Here is a 19,937-nt window from a genome sequence, read left to right as displayed (position 1 = left end):
TATACGGTGTACGGGCATATACACAATAATATTGTTATTTACCTCCTACCAGGTTCACGGAAGCTACATCGGGCGGATATTCACCGGCGAAGCTCCTTGCCCGAGGGATGAACGGGGAAGTTACTTCATTGACCGCGATGGGTCCATTTTCAGGTTTGATGGCTTTGGGAGGGTGGGGTGATCAGAGGATTACAATAATTTAATACTGTGGGTGGCGGAGCAATTCTCACAATCAATACATGATAGTCAAAACTGTTTATGCACGTTTTGGAAGCATTAAGGACGAAGAAAGAATGAAATTTAACACGATTCTACAGTCTCTTGGAACAGCTGTGGTCTCAGAAAGGTTAATATTGTTTAAAAAAAATTATCAATATTGTGTTCTTAAATGCACGACATTTATATTTCTACAAAACTGTTATACACATTACTCTTAATATGAAAACATGATTAATAATCAAAACATGGATTGTTCATGGTTGAACACATATAATTGTACAACGAGTGTGATCTTTGGTTGATTTCTTTTCTCTTCACATATATCCATACAAAATCTCTTTTAGTTTCTACAAATAATATATATGCCGCCCCTGCTCTTTGTTTCCTGATTATTCGTTCATGCTACGTATAACCTCCCGCCGCCTCACACACACTTTCCTTGTTAATGTTATTAAAATGCATGTCATTGCAGGCACATTCTGAACTACCTGCGCAGCGACGGACTTTCGGTGCCATACGGTTTCCGTGAATTCGACCTGCTCAAGGTCGAGGCCGACTATTACGGACTTCCGGCGCTCGTGCAAGAAATCGAGGTCATACTTGTGTCATTCAAGCGGAAACGTCGACGCCGACCGAACCCGAACCGAAAGAAAACCAGTCAGAGCGTGAACGAGTTACATCGCGTACACGAGCGCGACGGCGACTTGTATATTTCTGACGAAGATTCGGATTGGTTTTACGATTAAAGAGGTATCCCTTTGGGGGGAACGTGTTTATGTGTGAACAAAATCTTATAGATAGTACCAACATAATGGTTTCTCGATACAAAGTAACCACATTATTGAAGCGCTTTTTAGCTGGAGGAAGTTGTGTTTATGTGCGAAGAACGCTCAGTCAAATGTAATGATTACTCGAAACAAAATAACTACCATGTGCTGTACATAGGCGAATGTACTGCTGTGTGTTTTTTTTCTCGATGATTCCTCGATAAAGAAATATCATGCTATATTTGGAGTACTGGCGTAATCGGATTTCTGTGGATTTAAAACGTTGCTTGGTGAAGTCTTTCCGTCATGCAATTTCTGCATTGACATTTAATTACTTCAATAATAGGTGCAATCGGTGGTAATATAAAAAGGGCAGATATTATCATCTCGCCATGTGACGCAACAAAGGATTTCATAATATAGAGTTTTAATGTTCGCGTGTGCATGTTTTGAATACTGCTATTAGTATTCATGTTTTTTGTCTCAATTGGTCAGGGTAAACAAACGGAACCAAAAATACAAAAAGAGAATCATACATATGTTTGGAAGCACTATGTACATGGTCATCGTCAGCTTGCTTGCCTTGCTTGCACGTTGCGTAAAAGGAAGAGTGTGTAAAATGGACAATCGATGTACATAACAAAGCAACTCCTTCGGTGTTGCAACAGAATTTCTTGTCGACGTACATTTGATCACTGGTCAATGGAAAATGCAACCCATGCGTATGAGTGTTTGATCTGTAAGGATTATAGATACCTATAGGACTACAGGAGACGGCAGGCAATTTATGTACACGAAAGTGAGTCACACAAATGCAACAGCTGGAAAATGTCCCTGTTGCGTTATGCAGACGCTTTAATTGGCTTGCAATTAACTAAACTTCTTGCACACATACATATGTGCCGTGCTCTGAGAAAAAGGGGTTTAATGCATGTGCGTAAAGTGCCGTCCCAGATTAGCCTGTTCAGTCGGAACAGGCTAATCAGGTACAGCATTTTCCGCTGTTATGATTCTTTTCGTTTCAAGAAAGTCTCTTGTTAGCAAAAATCAAGTTAAGGCGGAAAGTGTTGTCCCTGATTAGCCTGTGCGCATATGCATTAAACCCCCTTTTAACAGAGCACGGCCCAAATCTTATTTCTCAAGCATGATCAATAAATAACAGAACTCGCCTCGTGTGAGGGTTTGCAATGCCTATTTATTTAGGGTCACTACAATGGCCGGTATTCAAGTAGAAGTAAAGGACATCTTAGCCTAGTTGTAGTTTATTGAAAACTTAACATCCAATTAACTGGTGACAGTTTTTTTCTGCTTACAAAAGGCGAAAAAAAGAGTAATATTTACTTGGTTTAAACTTTTTAATATCAACAAACGTCAAAACACAAACTATCATAAGTCATATGGAATTTTATTAATTTAAGGGATTTTCTTGACTAATAAGCTTGTGAACACGGGGGCTGTTTTGTATTTAGTTTTATTGACTGAAGGAGTGTTTTTATCGATCACACTGTGATATAAATGGGTAAGAATACGGTTGTTCTCGCAATTTCATTTCGAGTTTGAACAACGTTAAAACAGGATGCGTCCTGATTCAACATCGACGTCACGATTTGGTATACGATTAAACAAAAGTAATGTGTTTGTATGTTGTGTATATGTATAAATGAATGTAATTGATTGATAAGTGTGCACATTCGATAAATTATCTCTTTTTATTCATTGTATTTTTTACGCAATAATATGCAGGTATTGAAGTTCATTTGAGATGTATGTTTCTTCGATATACTAATACTCTGTCATATTTTGAATGTAATAAACATTACTTGTTGAAAACCCTCGGGTTCCTTCTCTTCTCGAATTTAGCTATTTATATCCATTTTTGGAAAAGCTTACCGGGTATCTCCAAATCATTACTGAACCCGACTCTGTTTTATTTAAAATCGTATGACAATTGTTTATTTCGTGCCATAAATGTGACGCACTACCATCTTTAGTAACTTCATTTCAGTACATACTAGTCATAAACACATGGGCCGTGCACTGGGAAAAAGGATTTAATGAATGTGCGTAACGTGTCATCCTAGTACAGCCTATGCAGTCCGCACAGGCTAATCAGGACGACACATTCCGTTTTTACGATTTTTGCGTTAAAAGAAAGTTTCTTCTTAGTAAAAATCCAGAGCAGGCGGAAAATGTCGCGCCTGATTAGCCTGTGTAGACTGCAAAGGCTTTTCTGGGACGACACTTAACGTACATGCATATATATATATATATACCTTTTTAAACCCCATAAGTCAGTCGTAATTCCGGATACTTATACGACAATGCCGAATCAACCAATCCGAATGTCCAGTAAATACACATATCGTCCCTTTAATTATGCAAAAGTATTGAAGAATGGACCATTTGATCGTTCCTTTAGTTATGCATAAGTATTGAAGTACCGCCGTCTGTACACATGCATGTTAAGTCTCTTATAACTTACTTCAGAGTGGTCACGTGCATATGTGCTACTTGCATATATATGAGTCGCGTTTTGCGAAAACTGGACATAGTGCATCTGCGTAAAGTGTCGTCCCAGATTGGCCTGTGCAGTCCGCACAGGCTAATCAGGGACGACACTTTCCGCCTAAATTGGATTTTTGCTAAGACGAAACTTTATATGTAAACGAAAAATGTCATAATAAAGCGGAAATTGACGTCTCTGATTAGCCTGTGCGGACTGCACAGGCTAATCTGGGACAAAACTTTACGCACATGCATTATGCCCAGTTTTCTCAGAACGCGGCTCATATGTTAAGTACGATATGCATATGCAGATGAAAGAGACCTAATTGAAAACATTCTAAACACAATAAAGAAACACGTATTTGTTTCTTAAACTATTGAGCACTGTGAATGATTGTGTTATTTCACGATCCTTCATGTGCACGTGCTCATATTCAGTATATTATAGATTAAAACAAGCTAAGACATATTAGTTTTATCATACAGAATGAACATATGATATGTCATGGTCGTCGATCATAAAAAAAAGCACCAAAAATGACGTTTAGAGAGATCTTTCAAATAATTAGTAATAGATCTTCGCAGTAAATATAATTTACTAAACAGTTCATGCACAAAAACGTATGAACACTTAAAACTATGATAAATATTGGAACTGTCATGGAAATCTCTTTTGAGTCCAGTCAATTAAAAAAACGACACGTCGTACTGTCTTCCACTGGCTTATTTTAGGTTCTTGTGCCCCCGGGCCCTGCTCGCTATCACGTACACTACCAAGGTGAGTACAATACACGACCCGAGAGCAATTCCCACTGCGAGGGCCAGGGCGAGGTCAGTTTCCGGGCTTATGCCATGTCTACCAAGACTCGTGCTCACGTCTTAAAATATGAGAACAATACATGTAATAATTTCTTTAAAAAAATCATTTGCAAATATAAAGCTTTTAGTGTTGCATTTTGATTAACAAATCATCATCATCATCATCATCATCATCATCATCATCATCATCATCATCATCATCATCATCATCATCATCATCATCATCATCATCATCATCATCATCATCATCATCATCATCATCAATATCATCATCATCATCATCATCACCATCACCATCACCATCACCATCATCATCATCATCATCATCATCATCATCATCATCATCATCATCATCATCATCATCATCATAATCATCATCACTTTAATCATAATCAAAATCGCCACAATCATAATCGTCATAATCATCATCATCATCAGCAGCAGCAGCATCAGCATCATAAGCATCATCATCATATTCTTAATAATCTTAATAATCATCATTATCACTGTCGTAACCACGACCAAAATCATCATCTGATTTTTCTGCTGCTTCGTCATTATCATAGTCATCACCACCACCACAACCACTATTTACACCACAAACACAACCACTACCATCATATCAATCATAATCATCATCATATGTAAAACAATCTTCAGCACGTACGCAAGGTCCATCATAGGTATTCAAACTTTGACTCACATTTGTCATAAACAATAACGAAAAAAACAACTCACTTTCTGAGGAAATGTTCGTGTGACTGTCTGATCCAAATGCTCTGTAACTCAAATTTACCATCGTCATGGTAACGCCCATTGACAATGGGATGTCTCGCGTGCGGTCGCAGCGGTAGGAACCGTTGAATTGCGCAGCATTCGTTCCGTTTGGGAAAGTTAACGTCAAATTGTGCTTTCCTAAATTGGTAGCGTTCGGGAAATAGGATTTGTCAATAATATAATTCAAAAATACAAGCTGCCATTCGTATTAATTATCTACTGTTGATGAGTTAGCGAAGATGAATGTCAAGTTCTAGTTGTCTAGAAATTTTATGTTGAGTTGGTTCGTGCCGTCGGGTTTGGAACACACCACTGTAGGTTGTGCCGTTCTGTGGAATTGTAATGTTTACTGTGTCATTCTGAAAGCAAGTCATCATCATTAAAATAATAAATATTAGTTAAGTTTGGACGTACATGAATACGTTGTTTGATCATTTAAAAACAACCAAAGATCGCAGATCAAATTGCAAAAGAAATCGTTTGTTCCAACGCAGTTCATGTTCATAAAATAAATACTAAAATACAAACAGCGATTTAAAAACAGACCAACAAATGTATAGAACTATTTTACAATAAGCATGTTTAAACAACCATCGACTCTTTAAAATCCTTTCGCACACATATTGATAGCCTTACAATGTATACACTCGTAGTCGTGCATTTCTCTTAAAATAGGAAGACAACTCGTAATTTATATCACTGATATTTTCGTATATTTGCTATATATCACTTTGTCTGTGTGTATTTTAATTTAAGACATTGCATCAACCAGGGTGCAGAATCACGTGACTTTGTTGGGGTTTTCCAATTAAACGTAATTGGATGTAACAGTAACACACCGGTAATTGCTGCTTTTTTGCAAATAACTTTTTAAAACAATTTTTCTTAAGAATTTCAACTATTGCATAAAAGACAGATTTTTTATACTGCTTATGGCGATGTGAAATACATCAGAATTACTTGATTTAAATTTAATTCGCTCCCTAGAGATATGTATGTTTTGCAAATTTTGAGAGAATTTTCTTCTAGTGAAATTGACCTTGAGCGGATACCCAATACATACTTTGAACACCCGTTTAGCGATGTTGTTGTGCTCAAGAAAAGAATGTTTACGCGGAGCAGCGAGCCACTTCCGGTTCGGCTCGCACAAGATATTTACGCGATTATTGAGGTTGCTGAAGGTGGAGACCCGTACTTGCTGAAGCCGATGATCAGCACTGCGAAGGCTAGGAAATCAACAGTAGTGCGAGCGATTACGGATATAGAGACTGAAAATCAGGTTGGTAGTGGTCGACAACCTGGAAAGTGTATGTGTTCTAGTGATATCTGCATACTGAAAGACCAGATTTCTACCCTTCAGGCGGATCATCTGATTTTCAAACAGGCTATGTATGCAAGAAACGAGCTGCGTCCGAAGGAAACGGAAGCTACAATAGACTCACTTCGGTCAATCAAGGTACACATTTTGAAGTGTAATGAGGCTATGAAAGACTGTTCCGACAGCACTTTATCGACCATTAGAAACTTAGTGACGGTAGTCAGTGCATCTGTGGCGAAGATCACTGAGCTAGAGGACAGACTCATGGTTCTAGAGGTCCACCCGTCTTTAGATGATGTGAATAATCAGGATTTAAACGCGGAATATACTGGAAACTGTGTGTTAGATAGCAGCGTTACATTCACCGCGGTTCCGATCTGCGTATCTGTCATAGGTTCGCCTGACATAAGGGGCGACGTTCGTTCTGTGCCAGAAGTGATTGACAACGAGTGCGATAAACCTCTAGTCTCCGATAAAACTCTTGATGTTGTTAAGCCGAGCAATCGTGCCTGCTTGCGTCGTGTCCCTACAACGACAGAACACACGTCGCAGGTAACCTAAGTGCAACTCCCGATACCGGTACGTGTCACAGAGCGGTCAGATGACATACCTACAGGTGAATGGCTGGAGGGGGTGACTTTGAAGTGAAACGACGCAGGCGGACGCCTCGTTTCTGTCTTCTTGGCCTTAGTAAAAAGGTTAATACAGACATTCTTACAAAAGTAAAAAAACGGAAAGGCCCAGCTGTGTCAATGCTGAGTGTTTTCCCCTCTAAGTCAAGACCAGGAAAGGTTGTGATTCGACTTAACGTTTACGATAATAACATGGCCGACCGCTTATTGGAATATGACTTTTGGCCGAGATATATTTTTTGCAGGCCATGGCGTAAAAGGGTGGCGAGAGAGCAATCGCCGAGACTTCGAGAGCGACGTAAACGTTTGGAAAATTGGGTGGACGCTCCTCGCTTCGACTCCTATAATAACGACCCCTGGGCAAATCGATTTAGCAGTCTGGATACGGAGATGGACTAACCCGAGTGTTGGGTGTGATAATGGCTCCATTTAATGTGTTGTAATGGAAGACTTTAAAATAAAACTATTGACATGGAATGCAACTGGAATTATGTCCAGCGCATCATACTTGTGTAAAACATTGACTAACTTTCACATAAATATTTGTGGTATTTCTGAACATTGGTTACTTCAACAAAGTGTACATTTTCTCGACTCTGCTTTTAAAATTATAGATATATTGTCAAGTGTGATTATGACCTATAATTGCCTAGCAAACGGAAAATTGGTAAAGGGGGAGTAGCCCTACTTTGGCGAAATGAACTCAATGACAGAGTTTCGCCACTTGAAATTGATGATGATAGAATTATTGGTATACAGTTACAAATATCACCAAGCAATTATGTATTTATTTTTCAAGTGTATCTACCGTGTACCAATCATTTTAATGTGTTATACAGGGATTACGTTCAGAAATTGTATGAACTTTGGTGTGCCTATTGTGAGTTAGGGATGGTAATACTTATGGGTGATTTTAATTGTTCTGTACTTGATGACAAACATAGAAGTTTGCTTCTTAGGCAGTTCTTTTCAGACTCGCAGAATATACCTGTAAACTGTTTGCCAGCTTGTAATGGTATGAAGTCTACATTTGTATCATATGATGGTGTATATGAATCAGTGATTGACTATATTTGTTTATCTAGTGACTGTATTGATCTCGTTTCGCATTGTGAAATTTTAGATGATGATTGTCTTAATGTATCTAGACATAGACCTGTCACAGTAAACATAAACTTTCCTGTGTCAGACGGTAAATTTAACATCAGTGAAGAATCTTTTAAACGTATTAGCTGGAAAAGAGCCACGGATGCACAAATTAGTGACTATGTTGGAAATGATACAAACTCTTTGAATCAATGTACATATGTGTGCGATAGTAAAGAATTTATTGACTCAACATATACTACGTTATGTGACGTGCTGACAGGAGCGGCAGGAACTTGTATCGGTCATAGACCATTTCAGTCTCTTTTAAAGCCGTACTGGGATAGTGGTTTACGTGAATACCATAAACAGATGCGCTATTATAGGTCCCAGTGGTGTCGTGCTGGACTTCCGAGGAACAAAACTAACGCTGAGTATATGTCCTATAGGACGGCAAAGAGGGACATCCGGCGAGCCCATAGAAAGGCAGCAAATGAGCATATGCAGATGAACCGGGAAATTGACGAATCTGCAGAAATAAATACAAATGATTTCTGGAAACAGGTCAACACACGCCGTATGGCCCATATCTGTAATAAGTCCACATCTGGTATCAAGTTTGGTGAAATTGTGCATCGCGACCAAAAAGCGATTACGGAACAATGGGGGTTTTATTTTGAAAGACTATATTCAACATCTAACTATGAGCATTTTGATGACAAATGGCGTGATCATGTGCCACAAAACGTCGGGCAACTGCGTGAGACATTGTTACCTGACAGCAACGCCACAGTAATGCCCGAAGACATTGAGAGGTGTATACGTTCTTGTCCGAGGGGAAAGGCTCCTGGATATGGTGGTATAACATAAGAGCATCTCAAGCCAGTAGCGAGTGCTATTTCGCCATTATTAGCTAATTTCTTCACTGCAATTCTTCGTACAGTGTACATTCCTGACATTCTCAAGCGTGGTGTTATAATAAACCTACATAAAGGAGGATCGAAACCAAAGGACAATCCGGGTAGCTACAGAGCTTTAACCCTTACTACTATTGTGTTAAAGCTCTTTGAATCTGTGCTTTTACACCGATTTAGTACACATATGATGGCCGACATTAACATTAAACAGGGTGGTTTCCAGGAGGGTCTTGACTGTCTGATAACGTCATTCATGTTACGTGAAAGTGTCTATTTTGCACGTGAACATGGATCAAAGCTATACGTGTGCTATCTGGATGGGAGACAAGCGTTCGATAAAGTGTGGCATTACGGCCTCTTTTACAAGCTCCAAACAAAAATAGACGACACTTCACTGCTCGCATTCATTGAATTATACGCGAACATGACTAGTTTTGTCAAAAATCGTGGCCATACATCAAAATGGTTCCCTGTTTGTCAGGGAACTCGACAAGGCGGGAAAAGTTCACCGAACTGCTATCTAGTATATATAAATGGATAAATCAATGCTCTTGAACATTCTGGTCTAGGTTTTTGTGTGTACGGAATGAATATAAACAGTCCAACAGTAGCAGACGACATGATTCTCATTGCATTTTCAAAGCACGCACTTGATGGCATGGTGAAAATATGCTATGACTATTCGTGTAAATGGCGCTTTGAATATAATCCATCAAAATGTGCAGTTATAGTATTCAACGAACAGCGATGCAGTCGACCTGAACGTACTTGGACACTCGGGCGTGAAACTATACAGGAAGCAGAAACGTACACACATCTTGGACTGAAATGTGACCGTCGAAGATGAGAGGTACTCTCAATTATATCCTTCATTGCAGATTTAATCCTGCTGAACTTAATCCTATAACACTTCGAAAAATATATGTTAATGTGGTCTTGCCCAAAGCTTTATATGGCTCGCCGCTATGGTGCAACTATTCTTATGGTGGCATAAATGAACTTGAAATATCCCATAGAAGATGTGTTAAACAAATTCTTAGCGTCGGTAGGTACACAAACACCGATGTTGCATTGTCATGCTTAAACATTGAATCCGCGGAGAATTGATAGACTTTGAGAAGCTTGAGTTTTTCGGGCAACTGTGCCGGCTTTCAGTTAGATTCTTGGCCAAGTGTTCATCTATTGACTAACACGATATTGCTTAGGGTGCATTAATATGCAAGGGCTGATTCCTGACATCTACAGACTTTTACAAAAGTACAGTTTGATGCTTACCCTAGAAACATATCTAGAAAGTGGTTAATTCACCGGAAAGATGGCATGGAAACGGACAATCAGCAACAGTGTTAGAATTACAAACAGACAAAGACGCTCAGACATTGCAAATAAAATTACATGTCGCGAGGATTTAAAGCTATTTGAAGCTGATAGACCGCTTACCGCCATCGTCATTTCTAAGACTTCACCGTCACTCTCTGTGAACCATAAGTCAACGAAGATCCTAAGTATGGCGATGTCGAGGCAATTTTTGCAAGTAAATGTGCAATCTCTTACAAGGTCATCGACAGTATTGTGAACCATACTCTCTGGTTTTGTGAAAAAAACAGAATCCAAAAGGATTAAGCTTATTGTTGAACTGTACAGAGTGATTGGGCACTGCAAATTTAATCCATTTTTGACTCTTCCCGTATTGACAATGAGTAGACATCTAGTGTGTCTTGCATAAGCAGTACATGAAGATGGCATTTTTAGCAATTTCGTTTTACTCAAACTCATATGTGATCTGTTTTAACTTGTTTATATTTTATTCGCTTAAATCGACTATAATGTTTCTTTGTATTAACCTACAGGATGATATTGTCAGTATATTATGGATAACCTAACTTTAGCTTGAATTTTCGTTTTCGTTTAAGTTAAAGTAAATTAAGTTATCGACAATAGCGAAATAGTGTGGTAATTGAATATTTATAAATTTATAAGTGTGTGTGTGCGTGTGTGTGTGTGTCTGTGCGTGCGTGCGTGAGTGCGTGTTTGTGTGTGTGTGTATTTATTCATGATTATATATTTTGTAAATTATACCACTCTTCCTATGTTGAACATGCTTTGTGATTATTGTATAGTTATGTTGTTCGAATCTTCGATATCGGAGGAAATAAAGAATATACTTGTTTCAAAATTTCATGTTAACTGCACGATTATGCGTCACGCAAGGTGAAATTTTGTCACCGAGTTCAGACGTATTCAAGGAATTAGTCTTATACCTTAAAGGGGCCTTTTCACGTTTTGGTAAAATGACAAAATTAAAAAAATGGTTTAAGATTCGCACATTTTCGTTTTAGTTATGCTATTTGTGAGGAAATAGTAATACCCGGTACTGAACATTTACCATGCTCTAAAATATCAATTATATTTTATCCCACTTTTACAGCGAATTCGGTTGATTAAAGCCCCGTTTATTAAATTTCACCTATAATCAACGGCAAGGCTATAATCAATGGCACGAAATGACGTCATCAACTGCCGAACCGGGACTACTTTTTCCCACGCACCTCGTCACCTGTATTTGCCAAGTGCATCAATAATAAAAACAATCTCAAATGTTTGTCAATCTTAATTACAATAAAACAAATACAAGTAGAAAAAACGGGTTTGTTGTCATTTATTGTCACTAAACTCCTAGAATTAGGTAAATTTAACACTATGTTGCAAATCGGTTCTGTTGTTGTTGCTCCCCTTTGACGTAGTCAGTTCGAGTTGCTCCCCTTTGACTATAGAACACAATCGTCTGCGAAAGTGTAAACCCCTCAAAATGTCTGAAGAATTTGACAAAGTCAATTTCTCATTAACTTGGGATGAATTAAATAATGAACATGAGCAACAAGCAACTGAAATGGAATTAACACTAAGCCAGTTCCAGGAACAATATGGGTTTGATCCATCTATTTTGTTCACAAATGAAATTGAATTGACCATTGAGAATGAAACCAGCCCCAGTAGTAGCGCACCATCCAGTAGCAATGTCTTCCCCCCCAACTTTAGATCTGCATGAGAATAAAGAGTTCTTAGATGTTAACCTCACTGATGTTGGTGATTTCATTGTCCAAAATGAAAATAAAAAGACTGTAGCGAAGACCTTGTCTGACATAAACAAATTTAAAAAGGTTTCTAATGTCAAAAGCTGAATCAAAAGAAATCCACCACATAGAACCATCTTCTTGATGAGTATTTGGCCACTTTCCTGTTGTCCCTTAAAAAGTCAAATGGCACAGATTTTGAACCAAGCTCCCTCCGTGGCATCATTGTTAGTGTTGACAGGTACCTGAAACGACATCGCTATGGATGTTCAGTCATGACAGGGACTGGAGCCCAATTTGCACTCACAAGGGACACCTACAATGCAAAGAAAAAAAGTCTTAAGAAACAGGTAAAATTGAGATGAACGGTTATAACTAAACTAAAAGAAATTTGGCAAAATAATATATTCAACAGAAAACGTATCATTTATGACAAAATTGGGAAAAAATCCCAAGTGTAGTCTGTACGAAACTAATACCCTGTCAACATAAAGTTGCAGTTAATAAATAAAAGTCGAAAAGTCACATTAAAAGTAATACTGTAAGCCTACGAAAGATAGAATACTAAAAAATAAATTTAAATTAAAAAATATAGTCGAAAAGTTAAATGAAACAGTATAATAAATATAAATCACCAATTTAGGGTATGGGAAACCGTCCTAGGGAGGCCCATCCGCTGAGTGATACCGACATCGATCTGCTCTGGGAGAAGGGGATCCTTGGCACCGAGTCTCCTAAGGCCTTGTTAAATACAATCTGGTTGAACAACTGCCTTCATTTTGGCTTGCGAGGAACAACGGAGCAATACAATTTGCGGTAAGAAACATTTTTAACACACAAACACACAAAATATGTATCAATTTTTCTCATTATTTGTTCACCCCATTCACAAAGTACATCCGCTTCAACTTAAATGCTGTATTTTATTATTGTTCATATCTGACATTAAATTAAGATTCTTGTATTTTGTTAAGTGGGGAGACGTCCGCCTCCGTGTAGACTCGAATGGTGTCGAGTATCTCGAGTTGAACGAGCGGCAAACAAAAACGCGCACAGGAGAGAACATCGCTGACATAAGAAAAGTGTCTCCCAAGATGTTCGGCACTTCTGGACCAAGAAATCCCGTGTTAATTTACAAGCTGTAATCGAATATGCGTCCATCTGATTTTTCTTCAGATCAGCACCCTTTCTACCTGGCAACACGCACAATTGACACTGCATCCCAGTGGTTCTTGCGTCAACAATTGGTGTCAACAAGCTGGGTAAGATGCTGAAGGCCATGGCAAAAGACGCCGGCTTTCCCGAGCACAAGAGAATAACCAACCACTCAGTTCGCAAATTCCTGGTCCAAAAACTTCGAAATGCAAACATTCCACCCACTGAAATCATGGCCATAACAGGGCACAAAAATGTCCAGTCCATAACCAATTATTCCACCATATCTGTTGAACAGCAGCAAAAGTGTCCCAACATTCTTGCTCAGTCCAGTAAATGTAACAACCAAACAGCTTCCTCTTGTTCACCTTCATGCACTGAAACTATGGTCGAAATGCAGCCTACACAACCACTGTCTACCGTTGAACATGTTGATCTTGATGTTCGTCCCACCCAGTCACTTCACCAGCAAATGTCTTTCTCTCGTTCAAAAAACTTTGCCTCACAATTCTTTGGTGCCACTTTCCACATTCAAAATTTTAATGTGAATAATTAGATTAAATCCAAGTTGTTATTGTTATTTCGTCACGAAATAACCACATATTACAACAAAGAAGCAAATGTTTTGCACCTCGTGTTCTAGTTGATAGTTTGAACATCGAAAGTGAATTGTGTGTGGTGTTAGGCTACGTGGTATACAAATGTAGTTCCTTGTATATAACAACTAAATGTTATATTAATGTTATAAAACTTTAAGATTTGCAATTCAATATGAATAAAAAATTTATAAGTTACGCACGACTCTTTGCCACAGAACGATATTCTGATTTTTTAAAATGACAATTTGATCAGTGGTTATTTTTGGAACGCGGAGTAATACACTACCCTTGGTGACACTACAGTCATTATCAAAGTACGTCAAACACTCATGAAAACTCATTTTGTTAAAATAAAAAGGTTTACTGAGTAAAAAAGTGGGATAAATAGAATAATAGGTTAGTATTGATTATAGATCATGTTTATCATGCTCGGCACGAAAACGAAAAAGCACTCGCCAAGGCTCGTGCTTTTTGTTTTCTAAGCCTCGCATGATAAACCTGATCTATTATCAACACTAACCTATTATTCTCTATATCATCTTTTGACGATTTGAAAACCTGAAAATTATAAAGCGTTGCGACGCAAAAGGATTGAATAATTTGGAGCGTTATGTTGTTGTCGTTATATTTTGGGAAACTACGAGGATTGCTTATATAAGTAAAAAATACATCAGCTAATAGCATGAGCCCGGATGGTCGAGTGGTCTAAGCGGAAGACTTTTTACTCCAGGTCTCCATGGATCAGTGGTTCGAGCCCAGTTGAGGGTTACTTTTTTTCCTTTTTGTCCCCTACCGGTTTCACCGGAGGGGACTTATGGTTTGCGCTCTGTGTGTCTGTCCGTCTGTCTGTTAGTCTGTCTGTCACACTTTTCTGGATCCTGCGATAATTTTTAAAGTTCTTAATATTTTTTCATGAAACTAAAAACTTGGATAGATGGCAATATGGACATTATGCACGTCATTTAATTTTGTAACTACGTCAAAAAATATGGTTGCTATGGCAAAAAATAGACTAGAAATACTGCTGAAATTGGTGGTTTTCTGGATCCTGCGATAACTTTAAAAGTGCTTAATATTTTTTCATGAAACTTGCAACATAAATAGATGGCAATATTGACATTATGCACGTCATTTCATTTTGTTCCTACGTCAAAAATTGTGGTTGCAATGGCAACCAAACAAAATCTGAAAATGTTGGAATTTCTGACAAATTTTGGAGCCGGTAGGGGACCATATTGCTTGACAATAGCCTTGTTTTAAATTGTATTCGTGTTTGTGTTTTACAAGAGATTTAAGGTCCCATGTTTGAATTTATTAATAGAAAGCATTTAATGAGAAGCTTTAATACATGCCAAAATCTGTGAAAAGGCCCCTTTAAGATATCGGCACAAACTGCAAGAAAAACTGTTTTTATGCACTAAAGGTTTTTGCAAATGTATTTCAATAATTTGAGATATTTGCAAAAATAAAGTTCTTAACGGTGTGTTTACATTCTGTCTAGCCCGTGTGTAACGCCCTGAAAACCCATTGATTATGCACCCTGTCAACGCATTGTGCCTACCTTAGTAGCTGTGACGTACGAAATTGTGAGGCGTATACCCGCCGTCATGACAACACACGTCACGTTGCCATCGGTTACTGTGTAGTTGTTGGTCGGCGGTGCCTGTGGGACTACATTGTCACCTATTGGTACATGTATGTTCATATTTACATTATTTTAAAATGATATTGCTTATAACAAATTAAGTCGTATAAATTGTTTGCTTTGATTCCAATAATTGTACTTAAGACAACATATGTATTAAGGCAGAAAATATCATTGCAAGTATGTACATGCATTCGAAGAAATGTTTTGTAATGTTAGCGAGCAGACGCGTCTGCTGTCGGGCAAACAATCACTACATCGTTGCAATAAAACGCTTACACCATTGTTCCATTTCGTTTAACTTTAAACCTCGTCTCATAATAGTGAAAAAAACACCTCAATATACAATATACAAATAGTTCAGATAGTTCATAGAGAACTATGGTTAAGTCCACCACACGGATTTCCGTAGGTCTATTGTTGTTATTTAAAATGCAGTTTAATAGAAATACATGTACCACATTTACTTTAAAAAAACGATGTTTTCCACAAGTCGTCTTCAGCTCATGTTGAATATTTGACGGCAGCGTTATACAGGCAATCGAACAGTAACATACGTTTACAACGTCAAGTCACACATATAGTCCATTAATCACATATGACAACATATCGTGAACATGGGTCCAATCTGTGTTTGCTAGTTACCTTTACATGTACATCTGTGGTACACAAGTATAATGTCCATTAACACCAATTTTATTGAAACTGTATTATCGCGGTTTGAGCTATCAGACCTCGCGTGTTTGCCTCCCCATCTCTCACTGGGCCTTTACAAAGCGCTTATTTTGATTTAAAACGTTATCTCCCTCTCTAACCTTGACAAATGTTACGTTCTAGGTCATCGGAACTTAAATTTACTTGTTCACAGAATTTTGCATTAAAAAAACATTGCATTTCACATTGCAAGTTTATATTTGATAGTTTGTATGGTAAATGCTGAAATGATGCATCTATGTTGGTGAATTTCTTCATTATTTTCACAAATAAATAGCTTAAGAGATAATATATCATTTAATAGACTTTATATTTCCTAGACCCTAGTATTATCATTGTGCCAAAAAGGTATTGAATCTTGAAACTGACATCCCAATCCGTAAATTACTACTAGCAAGGAGTACAAAACATCCAGTAGAGTTTAATTCTAAAAATATATACAAACACTATTAATGATCGTAAGTTGTTGTACATTTGTATTATAAAAAACTGATAACACTCAAATTATACACACCGGAGCAACATATTCATGCAAAATATAGACATGTATTTAATGTATTAAACTTGTATTGTTCATTTAAGAACAGTAATGTAAAACTGTGCGTATAGATAGGAATACTGCTAGTAGCATGGATGTCAGTAACATCATCACTAATACACAAATGGAAAAGAGAAAATAACTCGCAGCCTTCAAAGAAAAAAAAGTAACGTGATTCCAATTCTAGAAACTGCACTTCTTAAGACTTCGGTTTCAACCAATTGTAAAAAGAAAACGAAATTTACATTGAATCGACGCGAAGAAATCATGACAGCTAAAGGAAGGATTTTACTGAAGGAAACTCTGGGTGTCGTTTAAATTTGTGCTTTACATGCCCACCAGCCTCTAAATTGCTACGTCATGTACATGGCGGACTACTTTTAATGCCCATTACTTTCTGTTTAAGGTCAAATGCAGTTAAGACATGTAGGCGATTTAACTCGTTATTAACTTATTATATATATACATCAACGTCTCCATTCATGTGTTCTTTAATTGCAATATATACATTCATGGAATGAATACATTTTAAATCATTTTATCGAATAAGAATAATATCCGTAATTAATCCCAAAGAACGTTTCTGTTGGTTTGTTTACCTGAATGCTCCTCGATTGTTACTTAAAAGTGCGCACTAAACTCTTTTCATGTTCAATAACATGAGTATGGCCTTATGATTATACGCGTATTTTCCGTACCCGGGGTAAATTATAGTATGTACGTAAGAGTACCCGGGGTACTTTAAAGTTGTACCTGAGTTGTACCTCAGATACTATTTAAAAGTAGCACGGTACAATACAGTTTACTAAAAATACCCGGGATACGGAAAATATACTAAAAAGTACCCCGGAGTAATAGCGGTGCCGTTAAGCATATTTTCCGTACTCGTTATAAAGTGCAGTATACGTAATAATGGAAAAATGCTTTTCAGTTATTAACATACTGTGTACATGCATAGAATGATAAGTGTCTTGGTGTACTTTAATGAATCTTACGTGTACAAGAAACGTTTAAAAGGCGAGTATTGTCGTGAAATTGTGATAGTATCATTTTAAAGTTTTAATAATTATTCTTTAGTTTGACAAACTATTACCCTTTATTTGTCAAGAACAGTACTTCACCACTTTACATATCCGTATGATTATGGAATCTATGTGTGATGTTTCGCTTGAACAACAATCTTAAATTCCATGCAAAAGTCGTGATACATACAACAAATCTGTAGAATCCTTACTTAAATTTAAATCAGCATGCGAAATGTTGCACACTGTAAAACTGAATACATGTTTTATTTAAATACAAATTCTAGTTTCATCCAAATTGTTCAACATCAAACGAACAAGAACTAAAACTGTTGGCAATGTTATGCTAAACGTTCACAACGTATACATGCAGGATTGGTCTTCTATGATCACGCCGGGTATGCGGATACTTTGATAACAGATGGCACTTCGATACCATATAACAACAAAAGCCACGAGCGTGAGGCGAGTTCTTCAGCTTTTTCGCATGTATGTTCAGTTCATTTGGTTTTCAGACACGTAACATTGTTTGGTCGATTAATGGTAAAGTACATCGTATTGCGGAGTAAAAAAATTGTGGAAAAAACAGTGGATTATAATAAAAAAGATAAAATTCCATCGATAATCATTATGAATAAGATGATCAGTACGTATTTCAACAAAATAAAAATACTTGGAAATAAAGCAAGAACGTTCTAACTTATCGAAATAAAAGATCAATATGTCCATTAATGTTGCACCATTTTAAATTTTAGTTAACTAAGTATTTGATGAAATTTAAATGTTTTAAGAGTCGGATGCCAAATTTTCATGGACTCTTGTTTTACCGATCATCTCAAAGACAATGGCACTTCGATTCCAGATTGCTCGACACTTTTTACCAGATACAATACACTCTATTAAATGAATCAGAAACGCAGACTTCGCCGTGGAATACTGTTATAGTAAGCAGGCAATACATAAAAATGTATGCACTGACGTAAATTAAAAACGAATTACCGAAACATGTTCTTATTCCTTTGGAATATAATAATGATTTCGTATAAATGTGATAGACACACGTGAAACTAATTCGATATGCCTAATGAGTACAGTCTTTATTTTTCGAGTCACCCAACAGCTGGATCTTCGCATAGTACACAAGCTGAAATAATTTTGATTTACATTTAAAATGTAACTCATCAGACATATCGAATATGTTAATTAAAAATTGTTTAACCTCATGTACTATGTAATTTTAAATTACATTCTCTGTAGCGAAACGGCTGATCTAAATCATGTATAATTATGTCCTAATGAAGGTACTAAGTCCATTTTCTTATATACTAGATAGCGTGTCATGAAACATCACTCCGCTAAAACTGCTAAGAGCTAAATTTCAGCAGATATGCAGGTCCGAAATTCTATTAGAACTTTTTGGGTCAATGCCATGAAATAAACAAAATAGCAATAATGGTACAGGCGGTCGATTTAATCACACGATGGCGGTGTCAAAGTTGTGCGTACCCGTCGATGTTATTAATATAAACACACATCATTCTGCATACGAACTTGGATATACATGACATAATTATATAAGCAGAAATAAACATTTGAATCTTAGTTAAAATTTGCACTTACAATATTAATTATATAAATTAATAGAAATCAGATTTTTGAAAACGAACTACGCCATCGGTTATATTTCACGTGTGTATGAAATTACGTTATGCACAGATTTCCAATGTGTCGCGCTTGACAATTCAAATTGTTTCCTACTTCAATATGTTTGGTAAGAATAGCCAACATATACATAAATGCATTTCATGTAGAAGATAAAACTCGGTTATTAGAGTGCCCAATTTTTTAAAAGTCTCTGTTATCCGAAGTGCCCTATATCGGGAATCAAAGTATCCGCAACTTCATGAATACCACCTATTAAAACTTGCTCTATCTTCGTTTATATTTCATTGAATAGTATCAAAATTTCAGTATTTGAAGCACAGTGATTACCCTACATGCTGGAATATCAAACAATTTCTTGAAATATGTCTAAGTAGTTATAATTTGTTGAAATGTTTACTGTTCATCCAATTCATGCTGTTTTCTGACCGAATTTTCTACTTTTGGGAGAAAAATCCACCATTCTTCCGTGATTTTTTTCTTTCCAA

At 37.1% G+C, this 19,937-nt stretch overlaps 1 protein-coding gene and 1 long non-coding RNA gene across 2 annotated transcripts in view; both read right to left on the bottom strand.

Moving 5' to 3' along the window:
* Positions 1-3,650: 3,650 nt before the first annotated feature.
* Positions 3,651-19,937, bottom strand: part of LOC127848409 (lysosome-associated membrane glycoprotein 2-like) — a 43,997-nt gene continuing 27,710 nt past the window's right edge. Inside the window, exon 5 of the mRNA XM_052380858.1 lies at positions 3,651-4,322. Within this exon, the coding sequence (XP_052236818.1) occupies positions 4,215-4,322 (108 nt within the window). The 3' untranslated portion in view covers positions 3,651-4,214. The remainder of the gene's footprint in view (positions 4,323-19,937) is intronic.
* Positions 11,685-14,332, bottom strand: LOC127848411 (uncharacterized). The gene is made up of 2 exons (XR_008034494.1): positions 12,750-14,332; positions 11,685-12,430 (listed from the first exon to the last, which is right to left on the bottom strand). It is a non-coding gene; the product is annotated as an uncharacterized LOC127848411 (long non-coding RNA).

This window comes from Dreissena polymorpha, chromosome 10 (assembly GCF_020536995.1).
Source record: "Dreissena polymorpha isolate Duluth1 chromosome 10, UMN_Dpol_1.0, whole genome shotgun sequence".
Taxonomy (NCBI): Eukaryota; Metazoa; Mollusca; class Bivalvia; order Myida; family Dreissenidae; genus Dreissena; species Dreissena polymorpha.
The sequence above is the reverse complement of the archived record's forward strand: the minus strand, read 5'-3'. Positions and strand labels throughout refer to the sequence as shown.